The 18580-nt window shown below is 41.8% G+C and overlaps 2 protein-coding genes across 2 annotated transcripts; both read left to right on the top strand.

Moving 5' to 3' along the window:
* Positions 1-12649: 12649 nt before the first annotated feature.
* LOC143360076 (UPAR/Ly6 domain-containing protein crok) lies at positions 12650-13633 on the top strand. The gene is made up of 3 exons (XM_076798633.1): positions 12650-12801; positions 13069-13254; positions 13356-13633. Exons 1-3 carry the CDS (start codon positions 12750-12752, stop codon positions 13571-13573), a joined length of 456 nt encoding a protein of 151 aa, XP_076654748.1. The 5' UTR covers positions 12650-12749; the 3' UTR covers positions 13574-13633.
* Positions 13634-14144: 511 nt separating this feature from the next.
* LOC143359859 (outer mitochondrial transmembrane helix translocase) lies at positions 14145-16915 on the top strand. The gene is made up of 6 exons (XM_076798166.1): positions 14145-14475; positions 14588-14830; positions 14999-15200; positions 15289-15485; positions 15595-15773; positions 15869-16915. Exons 1-6 carry the CDS (start codon positions 14320-14322, stop codon positions 16014-16016), a joined length of 1125 nt encoding a protein of 374 aa, XP_076654281.1. The 5' UTR covers positions 14145-14319; the 3' UTR covers positions 16017-16915.
* The last annotated feature ends 1665 nt before the right edge of the window (positions 16916-18580 follow it).

Raw genomic sequence — 18580 nt, forward strand, 5'->3', positions numbered from 1 at the left:
ATTTTAATCGTGAACCAACAAGGCAGCAGAGACACCTAACAGTGCCCTTTGGGGTTGTAATGTTAGAGAAAATTTCTAAGCTTCCTTTTGGTTCGGCGCAATTACAGAAAATCCTAAGGCTTCCGACGAGTAAAGTGTTAATTCGTAGCATTTTCAAGGGAAAGTAACGTGTTCAGTGACGCTACTTCAAGCTTTAACACTAGGTTCACGGGACCCGTCAAAATGACGGATTCTAATATTTCTAATCTACGATTATTGAGATCGTCAAGATCCACCTACGTGGAATTACTCAACAAATGTATTTCTTTAGGTATATATTATCTAAAGGATGGCTAAAAAACTGGAATAGACATACATTCTTCTTATTTTTATAAAGTGATGTGAAATATTCACTTTTAGTGCTCCGCAAACCTGGTGTTAAAATGAATCTAAATTCTACTATTTCCGTTTCTTAGGAAACTATAACGGTCCGGAAAATGCACTGCGCCCTGACACTGTTCGCAGTTGCTGCTGTATGCGCGGATGGAATTCGCACGTGCGTGGGTGTTGGTACGAGACACGGCGCGTGCTTTCCATTTGGTCGGCGACGTTCCACGGTGTCCCATTAGGAACGCCGGGGATGGAAAAGACGAGCTTCCCCCTCCCCCTGCCCTCTGGCTGAAAGTCGACTGAAAGAAATTCGAATTTATAGAGCCGACGATCAGCTTTCCGTAAATAGAATAAATTCCGAAAGTTTCGGCATCGGGCCGAGTCGATTTTATTCGAGAAGACGCATAATACGATCCCGTCGTCTCGGGGAACGGCTACGCGAAAGTTCGGGGGGGTGGGGGAGGGGGTGGGGGACGAACGGAATGAAATTTGAATAAAAATACCGTCTCCCTCCGGATGGGTTCCCCGAGAGGGAAAATAAAGCTCGGCCTTAGCCTCCGTCGGGGTCAACCAACGTCGATCCTCCGGACCGACGTCCCATCTCTCGACTAGATTCCCGGTTAGGCGGGATCATGTTTTTATTTTTCATAAAATAAGGAGTTCTATCCGGTGGGAGGGCGGGAGGGGAGTGGAAGGGCCAGATGATGAAACGATCGAGGCAAAGGGCCGGAAGGCGAGCAGGAGAAGGTCTTCCCAGCAGAGCCTCCGCCTCCGTCGAACGAGACGGAACGAGGAAATTGGTTTTGCATTACAAAGCCGGTGGCCCGTGATAATAGGGCGTCTCATAGGCGCAAGTACGGCCGCTTAGCTTCCATGAATCGTCCAATTATATTATTATCCGTAACGAGGTCCGGCCTACCCGGCCTTAAGGGCCTACGCTACCGCGGGGATCCCATAGGCGCCTAATTCCCCTATGAACAACAAAAACTACTAAATCTTGGATAGCCTCAAAAGACATGTCGTTTTTCCGACGCGGAATTCATATACTGTCAGAAAGATGGGAGGAAGTGGTCGCTAGTGATGGGCAATACTTTGAATGAAATGTTTTTGTTCCTTATAATTTAAATAAAGCTTTTATTTTGTAAAAGAAACAGCGAGAACTTATTCAAGGTCCTGATATTATAGTTGATTGCTAAAGTTCGCGATTGTCAGGGTCCCCGAGACGTTCGCCGTCGATTGCAGAATTTTTATGCCAATCGAAAATGTTTCTGGTCGATCGTAAAGGGTGGTTGGTCAGATGAACAATGTTCATTGAACATGCATTTCTTCCCTCGATAATAATGTGACGACTAGACAGCAGATTTCATGCGTTCACAGGAAAAATGAAGTGGTAAAACTTAAAAACGGTAAAAAAATTAGAAGAATTTACGTATATCGACGCATTATTTGCAACTTATTAAAATTGCTAAAGGTGGAACGAAATTCCTCATTGGCTCCTGTCTCTCGCGATCGATGCAGAACATTTCCAATGTTCCTGTAGGTTCTTTGTCATAAATACGCGAAATAAACACATATAATTAACACGTCGAACGCCACGTCAACCATATGTGGCTGACGGAATTATTTGTGCAGGTTTCAAAATGAATTTTTACATGCAAGAAAGTTGGAGGATTACTCAGTATCGTACATTTAATTTCTTGCAACTTTTATTTCATTAAATAACTTACTTCGAGTTTATGGAATTTTTCGGGTTTCTAGTTTGGCGTTCAAACTGTTAATTAACAAACCTGTTCAGTTTTTAAACTGGACGGGAACTTTTGCAATCATCCAATATGCCGAAGTTGTGGCTTCCTGTTTAATTCTAGCTCGCTGTGAGCCAATAAATATGACCGTAAAAATTATAAAAAAAAAGTTAATGGTCCATGAACTTTTCTGTTCCGTCGTGAAGAATAGAATGGCATAGATGTCTGCAGATTTTTCTTGTTGTTTCAAGACTTTGAAATTCAGATTTTCTGTACTTTAGACTTTAAGCTATCGTTTAAGCGAGGAAGCGAATTTTCAGTAATTTTGCATTGGCGTAGCCGCAACCCTGAGAAGGAAGGTGCATCGAGGCTTCCCATGGCATTTCAATCGGGCCAGAAGCGATATCCCCTCTACTTTCGAGTCGAGGCCGACGTATCGTGAAATTCGAGAGAACGATTCACCTTTCCCACCCCCGGACGCGTTCGCCGATAAAGATTCGCGTTTCTCATAGGATTCGCGGCGGGTAGTTGATTTGTTGCGGCGCGGACGGGATGAGGTTCGAAACGAAAATCCGCAGGGTTCCGTTCGATCTCCGTCGCGCGGGCAAAAGCGTCGTTATTCCTCGTTTCGCGCTAACAAGATTCATCCAAGACGAATCTCTTCGCCGTCCACCGTGTCGCCCGAGAAACAGAATGAGGGGCGAAAAAAAGAAATATTCCGGGAATGCGAACTACTTTCGTGCACGAGGAAAAATACTTGGGAACGAGGCAGAAGGGGATGACGAAGAGAAAAGCATGGGAAAGAGGGAAAAGAATTGGGACTTTTCAATATCGAGCGGGGACGCGCTCGCTGGACCGTGATAGACATTGTCGAAGGCATAATAGACCCTGGATAAGCGAAGAACGGTCTTTGTTTAGCGGCGGATCGAAAGTTTTCGTGGTTTACACGGCTCTCCCCGTTCCTTCTCGGCGTGGATACGGGAATCGCTAATGAAAAAAACGTTTCGTTTTATACGGGACTTGAAAACTCCTATAAATACCGATTTCGGTCCTCGAAACGGCCCCCATTGTTCCGTGTCCCTGTTGCGCGCAATAAAAATTCGAATTTAATTTATATTCTCCTGCTCTCCGATTCTTCTAGAATTCAACAGAGCATTGTCTGAGAGATGGGAAAAATGTGTAGCTACCGATGGGCAATACTATGAATAAAATATTTTCTATCGTTTTCATACAATAAACGTGTCTTTTCTATACAAACATTCCGGTTGAATATTTACGTACCTGGTATTAACGTGAAAATTCTTTTTAAAACCTGGACAAATAATTCCGTCACCCACGTACATATACGAAATCAACGAGTCAACGTGTCGAAGCAAGAAATTGAAATAATGCACAAAATTCGTGCTTGCCCGATTGTTGCGGTAATTGCGAGGTCCTCGAACAACGGCGAAAACGAGGATTAATCAGGGTCTGGCGCGTCCCGTTGGATTCGTGGTCGATCTCGATGCGGAGCATGTGTGCCGAAAATGTCGAACCCGTCCCGGACGAGTCCCATTCGTCGGTCGTTCCGACGGAACGTCGTCGATCGCTATCGAAGGGAGGCAGACCCCTGTCTATCCATCCCTCTTATCCAGTATCGGCGCGAATAACGCTCGGCGTCGTTCCGCTTCCCTTCTTTATCGTTCACGGTCGCGTTCCATCCTCCGCACGGTACGTACACACGTAGAAATACGTGTACGCGTACACGTCTAACGACCCCGTATCCCGTATCCCGTTCCCGTTTAGGGACCGATCGCATCGGCTACGTCAGCGAAACGAAATTGCTCGGCATCCGCGGCGCGGCGAGCAAAATATCTTCCGCTCGGTTGCCACCGTATCGATGCGAATTACGTCTTATCGGCAATGCGACAAACGAGATCGAGGAACGACGGGGTCATCCTTTCGTCGGGACGTACTCACGGCGAACGAGACCGGACAGTGTTGCACTCGGGGATTGAAGAATGCCACTCCATCGATCTCGGTCGCTCGCGACAGTGAGAAAGCTTTATTTCGAAGCACCGTTCCGAGTGGACTGCGGATTTGATGCACTCGCGACAGGAACGAGTAGGCGAAACACAGAACAGTGATAGAATCAGTCGATTGTATTGTCCGCAATTTGTTAAAATTATTATCCAATATAATCCGAGATAAATGAGCCGCTCAGTGCACGCATCGATTAACTCCACTTTTTCAAAAATCTTAAATTTAAGTGTCAAAGCACTTGGTATGGTCATAACTTGTTATATTTATAATAACTTTCCTGAATAATAAAGATTAGCACCGTTAAACGGCAAAATTTTTTTGGCCATTGAATAACAAGTAATTTATTTCAGAAGCCATTTTGATTAACTCCATACTCTAATGTAAATCGTAACGCGAGTGTTTCAGTAACGCTGTATCTGTTCTGGCCGTGCGTCAACGCTTAATCCAAATGACCCACCAAGATTTTTTGTCAACAAAACCTTTAGAACAATCAGTCATTAACAGAAAAGTAACCGTCACGGGGCTTCCAGTCAATTGGCTTAAAATACGCTGGATAAAGTTAGAAAGGTCCAAACCCCATCGCATACAATTCAAATCTGACTATAATGAAGATACAGAATTTAAAGCCATTAATATAAGAAAATCTGCAGTAGGTAGACCGCAAAGTTTGAAAAATATAGATCAGCCTTTATTATATCCTAAAGGTAGAACTGTGACAAGGGAAAAATGAAGAGACACGATGGACCTGCTAAAATTCACTCCTCCTGTTAAACATGATTACTATAAAAACTTGACAACAAATCGAAATGACGAATCCTCACATACAGCTGATGAAGAAGACATTATTTATAATATTGCTGAATTATCCCAAAGAATAATGCTGCTAAAATAAAGCTGCTATGAATGAATCACAAAAAATATATTATAACAGAACTGTCAACATTCATTTTTATGGAAAAGCTGTAATAAAAATATATAATAACTAACTTTTTCTGTAATAAAAAACTTGAAAATGTAAAGACTGAATTTAACTTTATTACTTTTTTCAGTTGCGAAATCGATTAACTCCACCAGTCATATAAAAACTGTAACATTACTGACGATTATTTTTTGGCTATTCTTTCTTATTAATTTTATATACCGTTAGATGAAAGCTATATCTGTATTTATGCATTCTACATTGTATATTTGAATTTATATTATAACAGGAATTTTAAAAAACAATATACATTACTTCATCGCATTTCTCAACTTTTTGTTTTATGGAGTTAATCGATGCGTGCACTGAACGGCTCATAATGTCTGTCCAGTACGCTCTTATTTTGCGTGGATTTGCAGCCTAATCATGATTGGACTGTGGATGCATTTATAGTAAAAATGAGTAGGTGCACTTTAATTCAGGAGGTAGATTAAAAGAATTTAGAAGCGTCTGGTCTTAGCCTGTCAAAATTAATAAACGAAGTTTCTGCTTGGCTCCTGTTCAGCGAAATAATGCGAACAGTTTTTATTTTGCACAAAAATCCCCAGTTTAGTTACAACCAACTGAAGTATCCAACTGTTACCTATTTTTATCAAGTTTTTAGCAAAATTATTGTATGATGTCTGCAAGTCTAGTCTGCATCTGTATGATTGATATCGTTGCTGACGATATTGTGTGGTTAAAAAATTTTTTATTCCCCCCTCCCGTTAGCCAATAATCAATGTTTACCCAGCCATACTGTTTTTGCATTAAACTGCTCGAATAACGCAGCTTTTTCATATTCATACATGGATTATATGAATCGTATATGGGAGCAGACTATATTATTCAAGATGGGAGGCTAATAAATAGTGATAGTATGATTCAGCGCGAATATACGTGCTGGAACGATTCCAATGGAAATCAAATATTCAGAAAATAAGATATTTTATACATCGTCTAAAGGTGCCCACCAAAGTATTCAATTGCGAAAACTTGTATTAGTACGAATTTCATGTTTAATTTTAGTCCTGATAGTCAAAAAGAATAGAATACACCGACAGCGAGTGATAAAACTTTCACAGACACAGTACGAAAAATATACTTACTATCCTCGTGACGGATAACGTTGCCTATTCTCTCGTGGAACGTATGTTTGCTATTTAATACTTCATAACATGGTTTATAAAAGTTCGACGAATTCAGCGTAGCTCGACGTGAGCTCGTCGATGCAAGTGGCTTTGGTCATTATTGATCAGCCACCGCGTATAAATTGGTAATTCCGAAAATTCCGAAAAGTATAATCTTACCATGAAAATGTTTCTTTTTGCAGCGGATTCGTGCATTGGTGCCGCTTATACACATTGCATACAAATCATATGCTTTACATCGTCCCGGGTGAAAGAGATATTAAAATGGCTGCCACGCTTAACGAGATACTTAACACTAAACCTACCGACATTTCATGTATACCTAATCCTAGCATGAGCAGTCAAATGACCGCTTCAAAAAAAAAATGTATCCTAGTATAGAAAGACATGCTATGATATTTTTTCGGAAAGTAAACAATAAGGAAAGTTGCGAAAATTGAAAAATGGGTTGTATGTATATTATAGGAAAAGTCAATAAGTTACATGACGATACGGTAACGTTGTATACAAGAAATTCTAAACGAAATTTCAAAAACGGTCATTTGACCGCGCGTTGGTAGGTTTAGTGTTAAGGGCTAAAAAATGGTCCGATCATAAAAATGTTGTTTGCAACGTATCCCAGCATTGGCGCTGCTTATGCAAATTGCGTAGAGAATATGTTTCGTATCGCCGCTCGAGATGTTAAAATGGCCAGGTTTAGTTGGACCACCCTGTACATATCCAATTGGATCGAGCACTCGTCTGCCTTTGCTACGACCGTCTCGATTCCCTTCGGCTGACTTTGTCGGCGGAAAAAAGAGTCGAGAAACACGGGGAACGGGAGGAGGAACAGGATTAACAGGAACCGTTAACGCGGCCGGGAACGGTTCGTCTGATGCAGCGTCGAGTCTACTACTGAAAACGCTGTGGAAGGGAAAATTAGCTATGGTTTTGCCGCGATTCGCAGATTTCTAAAGGCCTGCCTTTAATCGCGGTGCATACGTAACTGTACAAACATCACGGCAAAAAAGAAAGAAAAAGAAAACTACTCAAAGTCCAGACGGTAAGGAGAAAGAGGGGAGAAACGGTCGAAAGAAAAATTTCCTCTCTCTCCCTCTTTCTGCGAGGCGGAAACGGATGAATAAATAAAAGTAACCGAAGAAACATTACCGTTTACAGAACCGACCGTACATCCCACCAGTATCCAAGCTTTGGCAGAAACTCGTTCCGCGTGTAGGTTGATGCGATTTCCGAGCGTGGGAGAATGGACTGTGTCCGGACCGATTTTGCGGCCCTCCGAGTCGTTATTGTCCACATCCGTTACCATTCCGGATGTAACGCGGGGCGAGATTAACGATTCGTCAATTAGCGAGACTAATGTATTTATGGGCTGCCGGCTCGTGATCTCCTCGGACCGCGTTTCTTTCGAAGAAACCCAACGATCCATTCGCTCGACGTTCAACGCTTCGAATCGCTTCACACCGGGAACAACTGCCATACTCGTTTCATAGCGCCTCTCGTCGACGTTAAAACCGTCTCTACGACTAAAATTACCGTCCACTGAGCAGTCCAAGTTTTCTCTTTATAACGATATCTGTAAACTTTCTGCTAGTGTCATAAGAAAATACTTATACTGCGTAAGAAACCATGTTATGGAATTTCTGCCGACGTCAAAATATGTATTAGGGGTACCCTGAATTTACTACAAAGTTTGTTTTAGATTTCAAAATAATTGATTACTTATGGGTCCCTCTAATACATTCGAAAGGAGAAGGTAGATGGAAATGGATTATCTTCCAGTATTTCTCATGATTCATATGCGCATTTTAAAACACCGACTGACCTGTCCAAAAGCATGGGCTTTAACACTAGAACGACCGAACCAGTCAAAATGACTGGTGGATGATTTTTTCTTTCACGATTAGTGAAACTATGAAAACGTTTTCATGAGAAATTTTTTAATATAAAGTGCAGTGGGGTAAATCTAAGTAAGGTGCAAACCGGAATATACGTTGCATTGTACCAACTGTAAGGTAGACATCTTCCTTTGGTTAGTATTCAATGATCAACATCAATTTTTTCTTATGTTATTTTATTACTAATAATAATTCCGCTTTTGCCCCATAATATAAGGAAATAAGATTGAATAATTTTTAAACAGGTAGGTGCAGTTTTGCCCGAGTTCCGGGGAAGTCCGCCCTAGCAGCACTGTTTTTAATGTATTAAGAAAATCATAAGTTTCAGAAGATATTTCTAATCCAAATTAATGCAACTTAAAGAATAAACCATGCGCTAAATAAAAACACTAAGATTACTAGGTTTTAGTGGAATAAATAGAAAATACATCAGTTTAAAGTAAACTTTACAATTTCTGAGTCGGTTTTACCCCACTCCACCTTATTAAGAAATTATTAACGAGGATATAATGTACTTAGCGTCCTCAGCCTGTTCGCTTAAAAATTTTATTTCGCACAAAGATCCACGGTCTACTCGTTTCAAACGTTCCAAAATCTTCCAAAATACCACTTCACTCTCGACTTACGTTTTACAGTATCGAGACATAGTAAATGGATGACTTGCTACGTGTTGAAAATGGGGGTTGTAAGAACGTCGCAATTTATGCGTTGTATCGCGCGTTCCCGATGTGCAGCGTTGCAAAGAGTGTATCGCGAATGTGTACGGAAGAGATCGCGATTATGGTGCGCGCGTTCGCCTTGAATAGGTGCGAAGAATACAGGTAGGAGAGCTGCAGTTCGCGGATAGACGTCACCTGCGGCGGTCGCGTGCGATAACAGTTCCGAGTATCGGTGCCAATGTCAGCGCTGAGTTATCGTCTCGTTGTTTGCCGAGGAGTCGAGGGCTTTCGCCAGAGGCGTTCGAGGAGGACAAAACGAGCCGGGAACCGAAGCCAAAACCGTAAAGACCGGCCCCGCGTTCTCGACGACCGAGAACACGAACGAGGCGAACGCGGTTCCCCGCAGTTTTGTAATTCTGTTCGCCGCAAAGCACCGCCGCATTCTACTCGGCCGGGTCGATAGATTCGAAAATGTTCGAACGTTGCCCGCCGGCGCGGCGCGGGCGGCTCGCTGCCGCATGCCCGACGTTCAAAACGATCATAACCGATCGGTATATCGCCAGGTATCTCGTTTCACTGTCGAATCCACCGGTAGGGCCATTCCCCTCGATCACGGGCCGTTCCGTTTTCAGAGCTTCGCAGTAGAGCACCCCTAAGGGACTCATTTTCAAAAAATCGATTCTTCTTTCCTCGCGTTTCTGAAACAAAAAAATTTCCAATAATTTCTCAGAAGAGAATATTAATTATATAGCTTGTACATTCCCCGTGTAATTTTGATTATTTTTACCTGAAGGAAATACCAATGCAAAAGCGTCAATGGTTTTTCGGAGAAAACGGCCACGAAAATCGAGACGCGCCCGTAAAGCCTCGGGAATCGGGTCCGAATGCGGACACTTAAGCGTGCACTGCTGTGTCAAGTTTGAATGGGCCCAATCAAAACTCGGAACGAGCTCCCATTTTTGGTGGAATTGGGCGAGGACAGCGGCGGACGTTTAAGTGTGCAGGTCTCGAACCCTCGAGAACCCGATTAGCAGAAAATACGAGAATTACTGTCTAATGTTAGCCGGCGGAAGGATTAGGGCGGAGCAAAGACGAGGGAAAGGCGGAGGGAAACGACGATAAGAATAAAATGAGTCGCGAGCGTTCGCTGCGAAAGTGGTCGCTGTACGAGAAGAGTTGCTAATGATTCGCTAACGAGATACGTGCTCGGTCTGTTTCGTACGGGGACGAGAGAGAAGCTAGGCTTCCTCTCGAGACTCTCGACCGTGGCCACCTCTGACGAGCTTCGTCTTTCTCTGTATCTTTGTACCTTCCTCTGTATCTTTCTCCCTGTACGGTCGGCTCCCATTTTCTCGTATTGTCCGCGGATATCGTCTCTGTGTTCTAGTACCGTGCAAGGTCCCGTTTGTCCAGCGTAAGTTCCGTGTCGCGTACGAGAATCGCCGTTTCCGAAAGCAGTCGGAGGCGTCGAGAGGCGAGCTCGATAACTAAAAATACTTTTCTGTCAGCCCCGGAAACACGAATGAAGCCCGTGTAAAAGCGAAGTGCATCTCGACAGGGCAACCTTTTGCGTATATACCAGTTTCCTCCGATACACATCGACTTTTCTCTTTCTCTCTCTCTCTCTCTCTCTCTCTCTCTTGCTCTGTCTGACGATACGAGGCAATACTTTTATTTCCAACCGCTTTACCTCCGGACTCTTATTTACGTGTCGCCGGGAAAGCGTTCCCGTGTCTCGACATCGAACGAAGCCCTTCTTGCTGACTCGGCTCGGCTCGGCTCGGCTCAGCTCCGCGGCCAGTGTTCCGATGCCGATATCGATACCGATGTCGATGTCGATGCCGATGCCAATGCCGACGTCGACGTCGATTCCGAAACTGAAGCGGAGGCCAACAAGCCGACGCTCTGTTATGCCGTGCCATTGCCATGCCACGCGATGCCATGCTCCGCTATGCCTTGGCATACCGTACCGCAACCATAGCGCCATGTCTCGTCTCGTCTCGTCTCGTCTCGTCTCCCCTCGTCCGCGTTTCCATTAAAACCCTGCCAACCAACAGAGTCTTTGCGAATTTATCGACCCGATCTTCGCCTACGAATATTTATGAGTCGCCCGGCCGACCGTGAAACTTGCCTCGAATTCGCGCGACGCTATTACACCGACTATCTCTACCCGACCCGGCCCGGCCCGGCCCGAGCAGAGAGCCACTTACACAACTCGTTCACAGAATTATTCAAATATCGACGCGATACTCCCCGAATCTAGCGAACCCGTGATTTATTCTCCGAGAGGACCGACGTTGCAATTGTAGAATTATTTTTCTTGGAACTGCGGTGGCTGGTGAACGCGAGAGATCGCTGTCTTTTACGTTTTTACCCGGAAAAATCGGCGGAGATGCGAGGAATCCTAAATTATGTGTTGTTCGAACTGTGCTTGTACGTTTCATTCTGAATTTAATGTTAGTACCGAATAAAACTTGTTAAGAACTCTGCTGGATTACTTTTGCAATTCGGTTTAATGGTAGTTAACGATCTGTTGGTAACTCTCAGGGCTGAACAAGTGTAAATTTACAGAATAGACAAGTGTAAAGAGAGATTGGAAATGCCTATTTGCCTGTTTGCCTGATAATTGGCAAACGGCGACTGCCACGGTCGATAGAGACATTTTTACGGACTTGAAAGGTACATTTTGTATTCGTTCTTCTCCCATCATTATCGACGGGCTGCCAATTAATTCTCCTGTCTCGATTTATCCTAGAAAATTTGATGAATTGATCGTTGTAGACCAATTATACTGTGGGTGACTGGAGAGTAGATGACGCAAGTTTACATATTGCTGTTTATTAAGTTGTACTCATTGTGTACCGCTCTTCGGATTTCGCCTGCCGGAAAATCTGATCCTGCCATGGGTCTGGTCACTTAGCAATCGATTTTAAATAATTAGCTCTCTGCCAATAAAATTCTGCAACTAAAAATGAAAAATAGATTATTGAGGATGAGTTGTTGGTTTATGAATGAAATTTACTGTTAAAGGATCTACGTCCTCAGCCATGGGCCAGGGACTTCGACAAATTATGGAATGATTGCCGGTAGACAGTATGTTAACGGGTCAGTATGGACCCGTGATTCGACTGTTAGAACCACGTATCTGAGAGGGAGATTGAACCGCTCGCGTGTCTTCGCAGAGTTTATTAGATTCATTTATTCTAGCGAGCTCTCTTTATACTTTGAAAGACGCGACAAAGAAGGACCGGCGACGGTAGTCCACGGGGACTTTCCAGTAACGAAGTTTAAAGATGCGGCTCTAAGCCGGAGCCCGTTGTTCCTTTTTCTCGTTTTCTTTCTCCCTGTTCCGCTGTTCTTAAAAGATCTAAAATATGGCGGAACTTTGAAGCCGTGAACCCGCCCTACGAACCAACGTAATAGTACGACTTTTACACCGCACCGGCTCGAACTCCCACGTTACCGAAGAAATCGAGCGCTCTTACCAAACTGTTCCCCTTCTCGTTCCCGAATTTATACAAAAATTCAGCGAATTTCAAATGTTACATTTACCGCTGCATTTCGAGAACGATCCTACACGTTTTGTAAAAACCGTTCAGAAATTTGAGAAAAGAAATAAATTCTCAAAACCCTATTACGTGAATAAAACATCTAAAACGACACAGTTGCTTTTGTAACTCGAACCTATTCTATTCTTTCAGGGTTCCAAATCAATATTGAAACAAATCAAAAATATTCTAATTCCTTTTTAAAAATTTTACCGTGCCCTAACGCTTTAAGACGCGGGTGCCCCGATTCGCGTGTACGGCCCTGTGGAAAGAGCACGCGAGAAAAGAAGGGACAAGTAGGGGAATTTCGACTTGACTTCACCAACGCCCTATGAATGACGTTACGCTAACAGCAGAATAAACGCGGTGATCGTGTCGCTCGAAATTCAATTTGATACAGTAGCCATGAACGCGATCGTGAGTGTGATTATTTTGTCGTTATCGTTTATGGTGATAGGTAAGCAAACTTTTGCGAATCGTAGATTAGAACGTAAAGAGAATCGTCTATGAAACACCCGACCACCGACTTGTAAACAAGTCACGCACGTTCAAATCCTTCAGCCACGACCCATTTAACCGACACCGTTCTTATTATTGATCCGATAAGAGTTAGGGTGATCGATCTTTGATCAAACTGTTGGAGCGAACGCGAGCCGCTCCACCTCTGTTCTATGGACAGTTTGAGGTTATGAAAACGGCTGCGAATAAAACTTCTCGCTTTTAGGAACCGAAGCGATCCGCTGCTATCAATGCAGCACCGACACCGATCCCAAAGGCGAGGATTTATGCGGATCGTACAAAAAGTTCGACAAGGAGAAGAACATCGCCATCGAATGCAACACCGAAGAGTCCCACATGCCCGGCACGTTCTGCGTGAAAATAACTCAACAGAGTCCCCGTGGCTTTATCTGTAAGTCGATTCATTTCTCTGTTTATTTTCTTAGGTTATGTTATTTCTGTATCACTGGGACATGGTCGATCCTTATTGTATTTACCGTGTGATTTTCAAAGGGGACGGCAGATGGCGGCATGTGATCCGTAGATGCGCGTCTGTCGCCAGTACCGGAGTCACGGGCGTTTGCAATTGGGGAGTTCACGAAAATGGTGTGTACTGGGAAGAATGTTCTTGCTCGGAAGATTCTTGCAACGGAGCTACCACGTTATCGTCGCTCTCGATGTTACTTTTACTGCTACTCAGCGTTTCGATCTATAAATTCTCTTTAACATAACCGTTGTTCATGTTAAAAGAACTTCGAATAGCACACCATATGCGCTTCTCTCATGCGTTTGCATAGGTACACGAGAAAAAGTGTCGAAACGTCCAAAGTACAATTTAATGATCTTTAGCTATATAGTGTATAGAGGAAAGTATGTTACCTTTTAGGTAACCTTGAAAACGGATTCCGTCCACAGATTTCCGTCGATTTTATATTGTTTTTATTTGTAAATAAATAATTTTGATATAATATACAATTTCGAGTTCTGCGTTTACCCATATCCTTAATATAAAATATAATATAACATATTTTGTATAATAATATTTTCAAGAGCTTCCACGGCACCAACTAATCTTTGGAGTATGCGAGAAACGAATGAAGTAATGAATTCGTGATCTACTTCAAGTATTTTTGACTGTGCGTGTACATCTTAGCACGTGAAATTGTTAGGCTAGATTGACATTGGATTTTGATCAGAATTCTATCGTGTTGGATTTTAATAATCGCGGGGATTCCGGGTACATATTAATATTGTTTATGTCTTCCATATTGCGAGCGAACTGCGCAAACTCCTGATTTACCGTCTCTCTTCATCTACTGCGACTGTTCCGTGCTCGGGGTAGCGAACATGCTAAAAGTTTGAAGGAAGTGTGGCCCAGTGGCATGCTAAATTCGCGGACACACTAATCGCTGTTTTCCGAAATCGTTGCGAGTTCGCTTTTAGCTACAGACTAGAATAAATCCATTCGAATCGAACGATGAATATTGCCGATGGAATCGGATATTCGAGATCAGAGGTATTCGTACTTGTGGCGAGAGTATCTTTTGTTGCTGCCGTTGGCTTTTTTAGCATGAAATGGATAATGAATCACCTGGATCCGACGAACAATGCGAAAAAGAAGGCCAGGAAAAAGGTAAAGCGAATATTGATTTCTGTTTCGTCAGGTTTTTTCTTACATAACCTATGCACCGTTTTTGCCGTGCAAGATCATAACCTTACTTTTCACGTGGTTGGATATTCTTTAGGCGCGCGAACAGTTGCGGAAGTTGGCCAAGACGGACAATTTGTTATGGTCGGTGGACATGGATCAATTAACGGACTATGAAATGATGATTGCCAATCACATAGTGGATCCTAAGGATATTCGAGTTTCCTGGGAGAATATCGCAGGTCTGGAGCATGTCATTCAAGAACTTAAAGAGACAGTTATATTGCCTATACAACGGAAAGAATTGTTTGAAAACTCTCAATTAACACAAGCACCGAAGGTACATATTTGATGTTCCATGGAAAAAGCAACTCTCTTTTTTCTTTTAATCCTTTGCGGTTCTATGTCGAATGTGACTCGACATCACGTTTCGTCCCTGGAACGAATCTGGAATGAAATTATGAGACTGGCATGGACTGCAAAGTGCTGATAAAAATTGTATTTCTAGGGAGTATTGTTGCACGGGCCCCCTGGTTGTGGCAAGACAATGATAGCCAAAGCAACTGCCAAAGAAACGAGAACATGCTTTATTAATTTAGATGTAAGCATTCTAACCGATAAATGGTACGGCGAGAGCCAAAAATTGACCACAGCAGTGTTCTCTTTGGCCGTGAAACTTCAGCCATGCATCATCTTTATCGACGAGATAGGTTTGTTCGAAAATCCTATCAAATGCAGTTTTGCAACGCAGATGTTTCTGGCGACAGTTTATCATGTTTGTCTTGCTCTTTTTAACAGATTCATTTTTAAGAGCACGTAATTCGCAAGATCACGAAGCAACTGCAATGATGAAGGCACAGTTTATGTCTTTGTGGGATGGATTAATCACAGACCCGTCTTGCACTGTAATAATAATGGGAGCAACCAACAGGCCGCAAGATTTAGACAGAGCGATACTCAGGCGTATGCCTGCTACATTCCATATTCCTTTACCGGTAAAGAAACTTACAACGCTATACATTTTAATTAAATAATGAACTACTATCGATTCACCGAAATTCAAGGATAATAGAAGCAGCTCTAGCAATGACTGGTATGTTTCAGAATGAGCAGCAACGAATGAAAGTAATGAAATTGATATTGGAACACGAGCCAATAGCCGATAACATGGATATTCCACGGTTGGCAAGAATGACAGATGGTTTCTCTGGATCTGATTTACAAGAACTTTGCAGGAATGCATCCGTGTACCGCGTCCGGGACTATCTACGCTCTCATCAGCAGTTAATACTTGCTTTTTTACGATTTATGAATTGTGGAACCTTCGCTGGACAGACAGTTGTTATTAACTCCTATTTTTTTGTCGTTTTCATTTCAGCGAAACAAGTACTAGCACCGACGACGAAGAATATCACGACGCTGTGCGACCTATTACAATGGAGGATCTTCTCACATCGTATAAGAAGATGAAAACATCTAAACTCCATACGGGCGCCCTCGGCTCAGTGAAACTAGAGTTAGATTAAAAACAAAAAGTACCGTTTACCTGTTCACATTGAACTTTTACATTTTCTAAAGGAAGAACTAGGAAAATATCATTTATTTTGTAATAAGGTTCTCCGCATGCAGCGTTTATACTTTTATTTTTAATGAATCGGAATGAAGTGAAATTGTTTCGGTACCAGCATCAGAAATCAAATAATTTACTCGAAGCCGTTTCAAGCGGAAAGCGTATGTAATATGAAGTTATAGCGAGTGTTCACTAGAATTGGAAATCATTTAAGAAAAAGAATTTTAAGACACTTCTGTAAAATTTTTTGTTTTGATTGGAACCAAACAATTGCTTCCATGAACTTCGTTTCGTGATTGTAACTTAATGCATTAGTTTTACTAATTTAAATTAGTGGATTTGTATTTTAGATTAAATTTTTTTATGCTGGAAATAGTAGATTACGTGCGAATTTTTGCTAAGTACGCTTCTGCGCGAGTCAATGTGCGTGTGTATAGTACGTCCTTCGAAACAACGGGAGATTATCAATATATCTTGTTTATTGTCGTGTAAATTCTATCATGCCATTGTTACATCGATGTGTTATAAGCATCCGTGTTTGTGTATGTACAGAATTAAACCGTAATCGTATTTCAAAAATAATGGGTAGTTCCGAGTGTTGTTAAGACATAACTGTTTAGCATTTTCCTCGCATCTTTCTATCGAATAAGCAAAATTTAACGGATAATAGAAGACTATTTATTTTGAAGATTTGGCATGTGATTTACTTAAACTTTGGCAGCATCGTAACAACTAATAAAATCGAACGCTTAAACTAATTAAGATCGAAATGAGAGTAGTACAACAAATTAACAACGTGTTCGTTTGTGAAATAATGTAATTAAATTGTTACAAGACGTAACCGTTGAAAACTGATGGTTGTGTAAATAATTTCGAGAACCTTATGTAATTAGTATTATAACGATGTGTGTGTGTGATGACGACTGTCAATGCGAAACGTGAAAAGAAGTACGTTTATTGCACACAAAGGTACAAGATCTATGTAATAATGTATAGTTCCGAGTACTATACGAATTTTATGTCTTATGCTAACCGTTGTTCGATATAAAAAAAAAAAATAAATATCTTGTACATACGATAAAAATTAGTCGGGAGTGAATGCGATCCTCATGTTAATAAAATGTGAAGGTATAGTTTTACAACAAACTCACCGAACTTGGAGACTATTTTCTAACAGGATTGCGGGACATGTTCGTGTTCGACAGTATAATTAAATTTGGTTCATCGACTGCAGGTAATATTTGACACTTTCTTTATTAATTATGATTACAATTTCGGTATATTAAACAATCTCTGTACACTTACTGTGACTGTGGTCACCGGTCAAAATTCTGCAATCGTTGACAACGCTAGTCGAGTTCACTAGCGGAAGTTACTTGACAAACCTATAAAAATAAATAGTTGTTGTTTAATTTGCTAACTTCTGTTGAGATCAATTGGATTTACCATTAAAATAATTATTTAATAGAAAATAACGAGCGACCATTATAGTTCTTTTCGTGATGTACATTTTCAAATTTTAGCTTGATTCGCGGCAAAATGTAAGCCGCGGGAAACTGTCCGGTTTTGAATTCATCTAGAACTGCCAATAATTTCACGAATGCATGACGCTCATTTGCTGCAATAATGACATAACTAAAAATTTGCAGTTTCCAAATTATCAATACAGAAATATTCGACACCAGAGAGGTAATTGTATACTTTTTATGGATAGAGTCCTGCAAGTGAGTTTCGAAAATTACCCGCACGAGGGCACTGATATCACCATTTGCAATATTGCGTCGATCCGATTGGATCACTTTACACTGACGTACCGTATGTTGTATATTTAAATTTGAAGTGTAAATTACAAGGAAGTTTCAAGGGAACTGTCATACTGTTATTTGCTAAATACTTCTTTCAACAACGCTATTTTATTAAATAATTCTTCGCTGAACAGCGAACTTCGCCTCGATAACGTTGCAAGTCACAGTAGAGGTTGTTTGAAGGGTAAATGGACATTCATAACATGGAATACGAATACTATATATTTCAATATTATACGAACACTCAAACACGTTTTCTTGAAAACCAAAGTTCTGTCACTGTAGCAGCAAACGGGCCGACATGTTTTTAAATTTCAGCTAAGCGACTGGAGAAGAAGCCTTCGGATACCATCGGATACGTGACGGACAGGCGCGAAAGAGGAGATCGCGTTGAACAAGGTTTAATCATGCGAGGGAAAAAGTTGCATCGATTGCAGAACTCGAGGGGAAAGAAGTTTTATCCAGGACTGCGGAGTCGGCAATCAAAATCCCCGACTGCAAATTTATCACGAATAAAGTTTTCACGAATACTGTTTACGCTCTATAAAAGACAAAATTTATGCACGCGGGGATGGCGTCGAGAAACGATAAGGGTAGTCCCCGAAATTGATTTAGCGATTTCTTCATTAATTAAGGATACGAAGTACTTCTACAAAACAAACTACAACGCGAATTTGGTTCTAACAGGGTTTTCCCCCCTCTAATACGAAAAGGA

The sequence above is a fragment of the Halictus rubicundus genome, chromosome 12, assembly GCF_050948215.1.
Source record: "Halictus rubicundus isolate RS-2024b chromosome 12, iyHalRubi1_principal, whole genome shotgun sequence".
Lineage (NCBI taxonomy): Eukaryota > Metazoa > Arthropoda > Insecta > Hymenoptera > Halictidae > Halictus > Halictus rubicundus.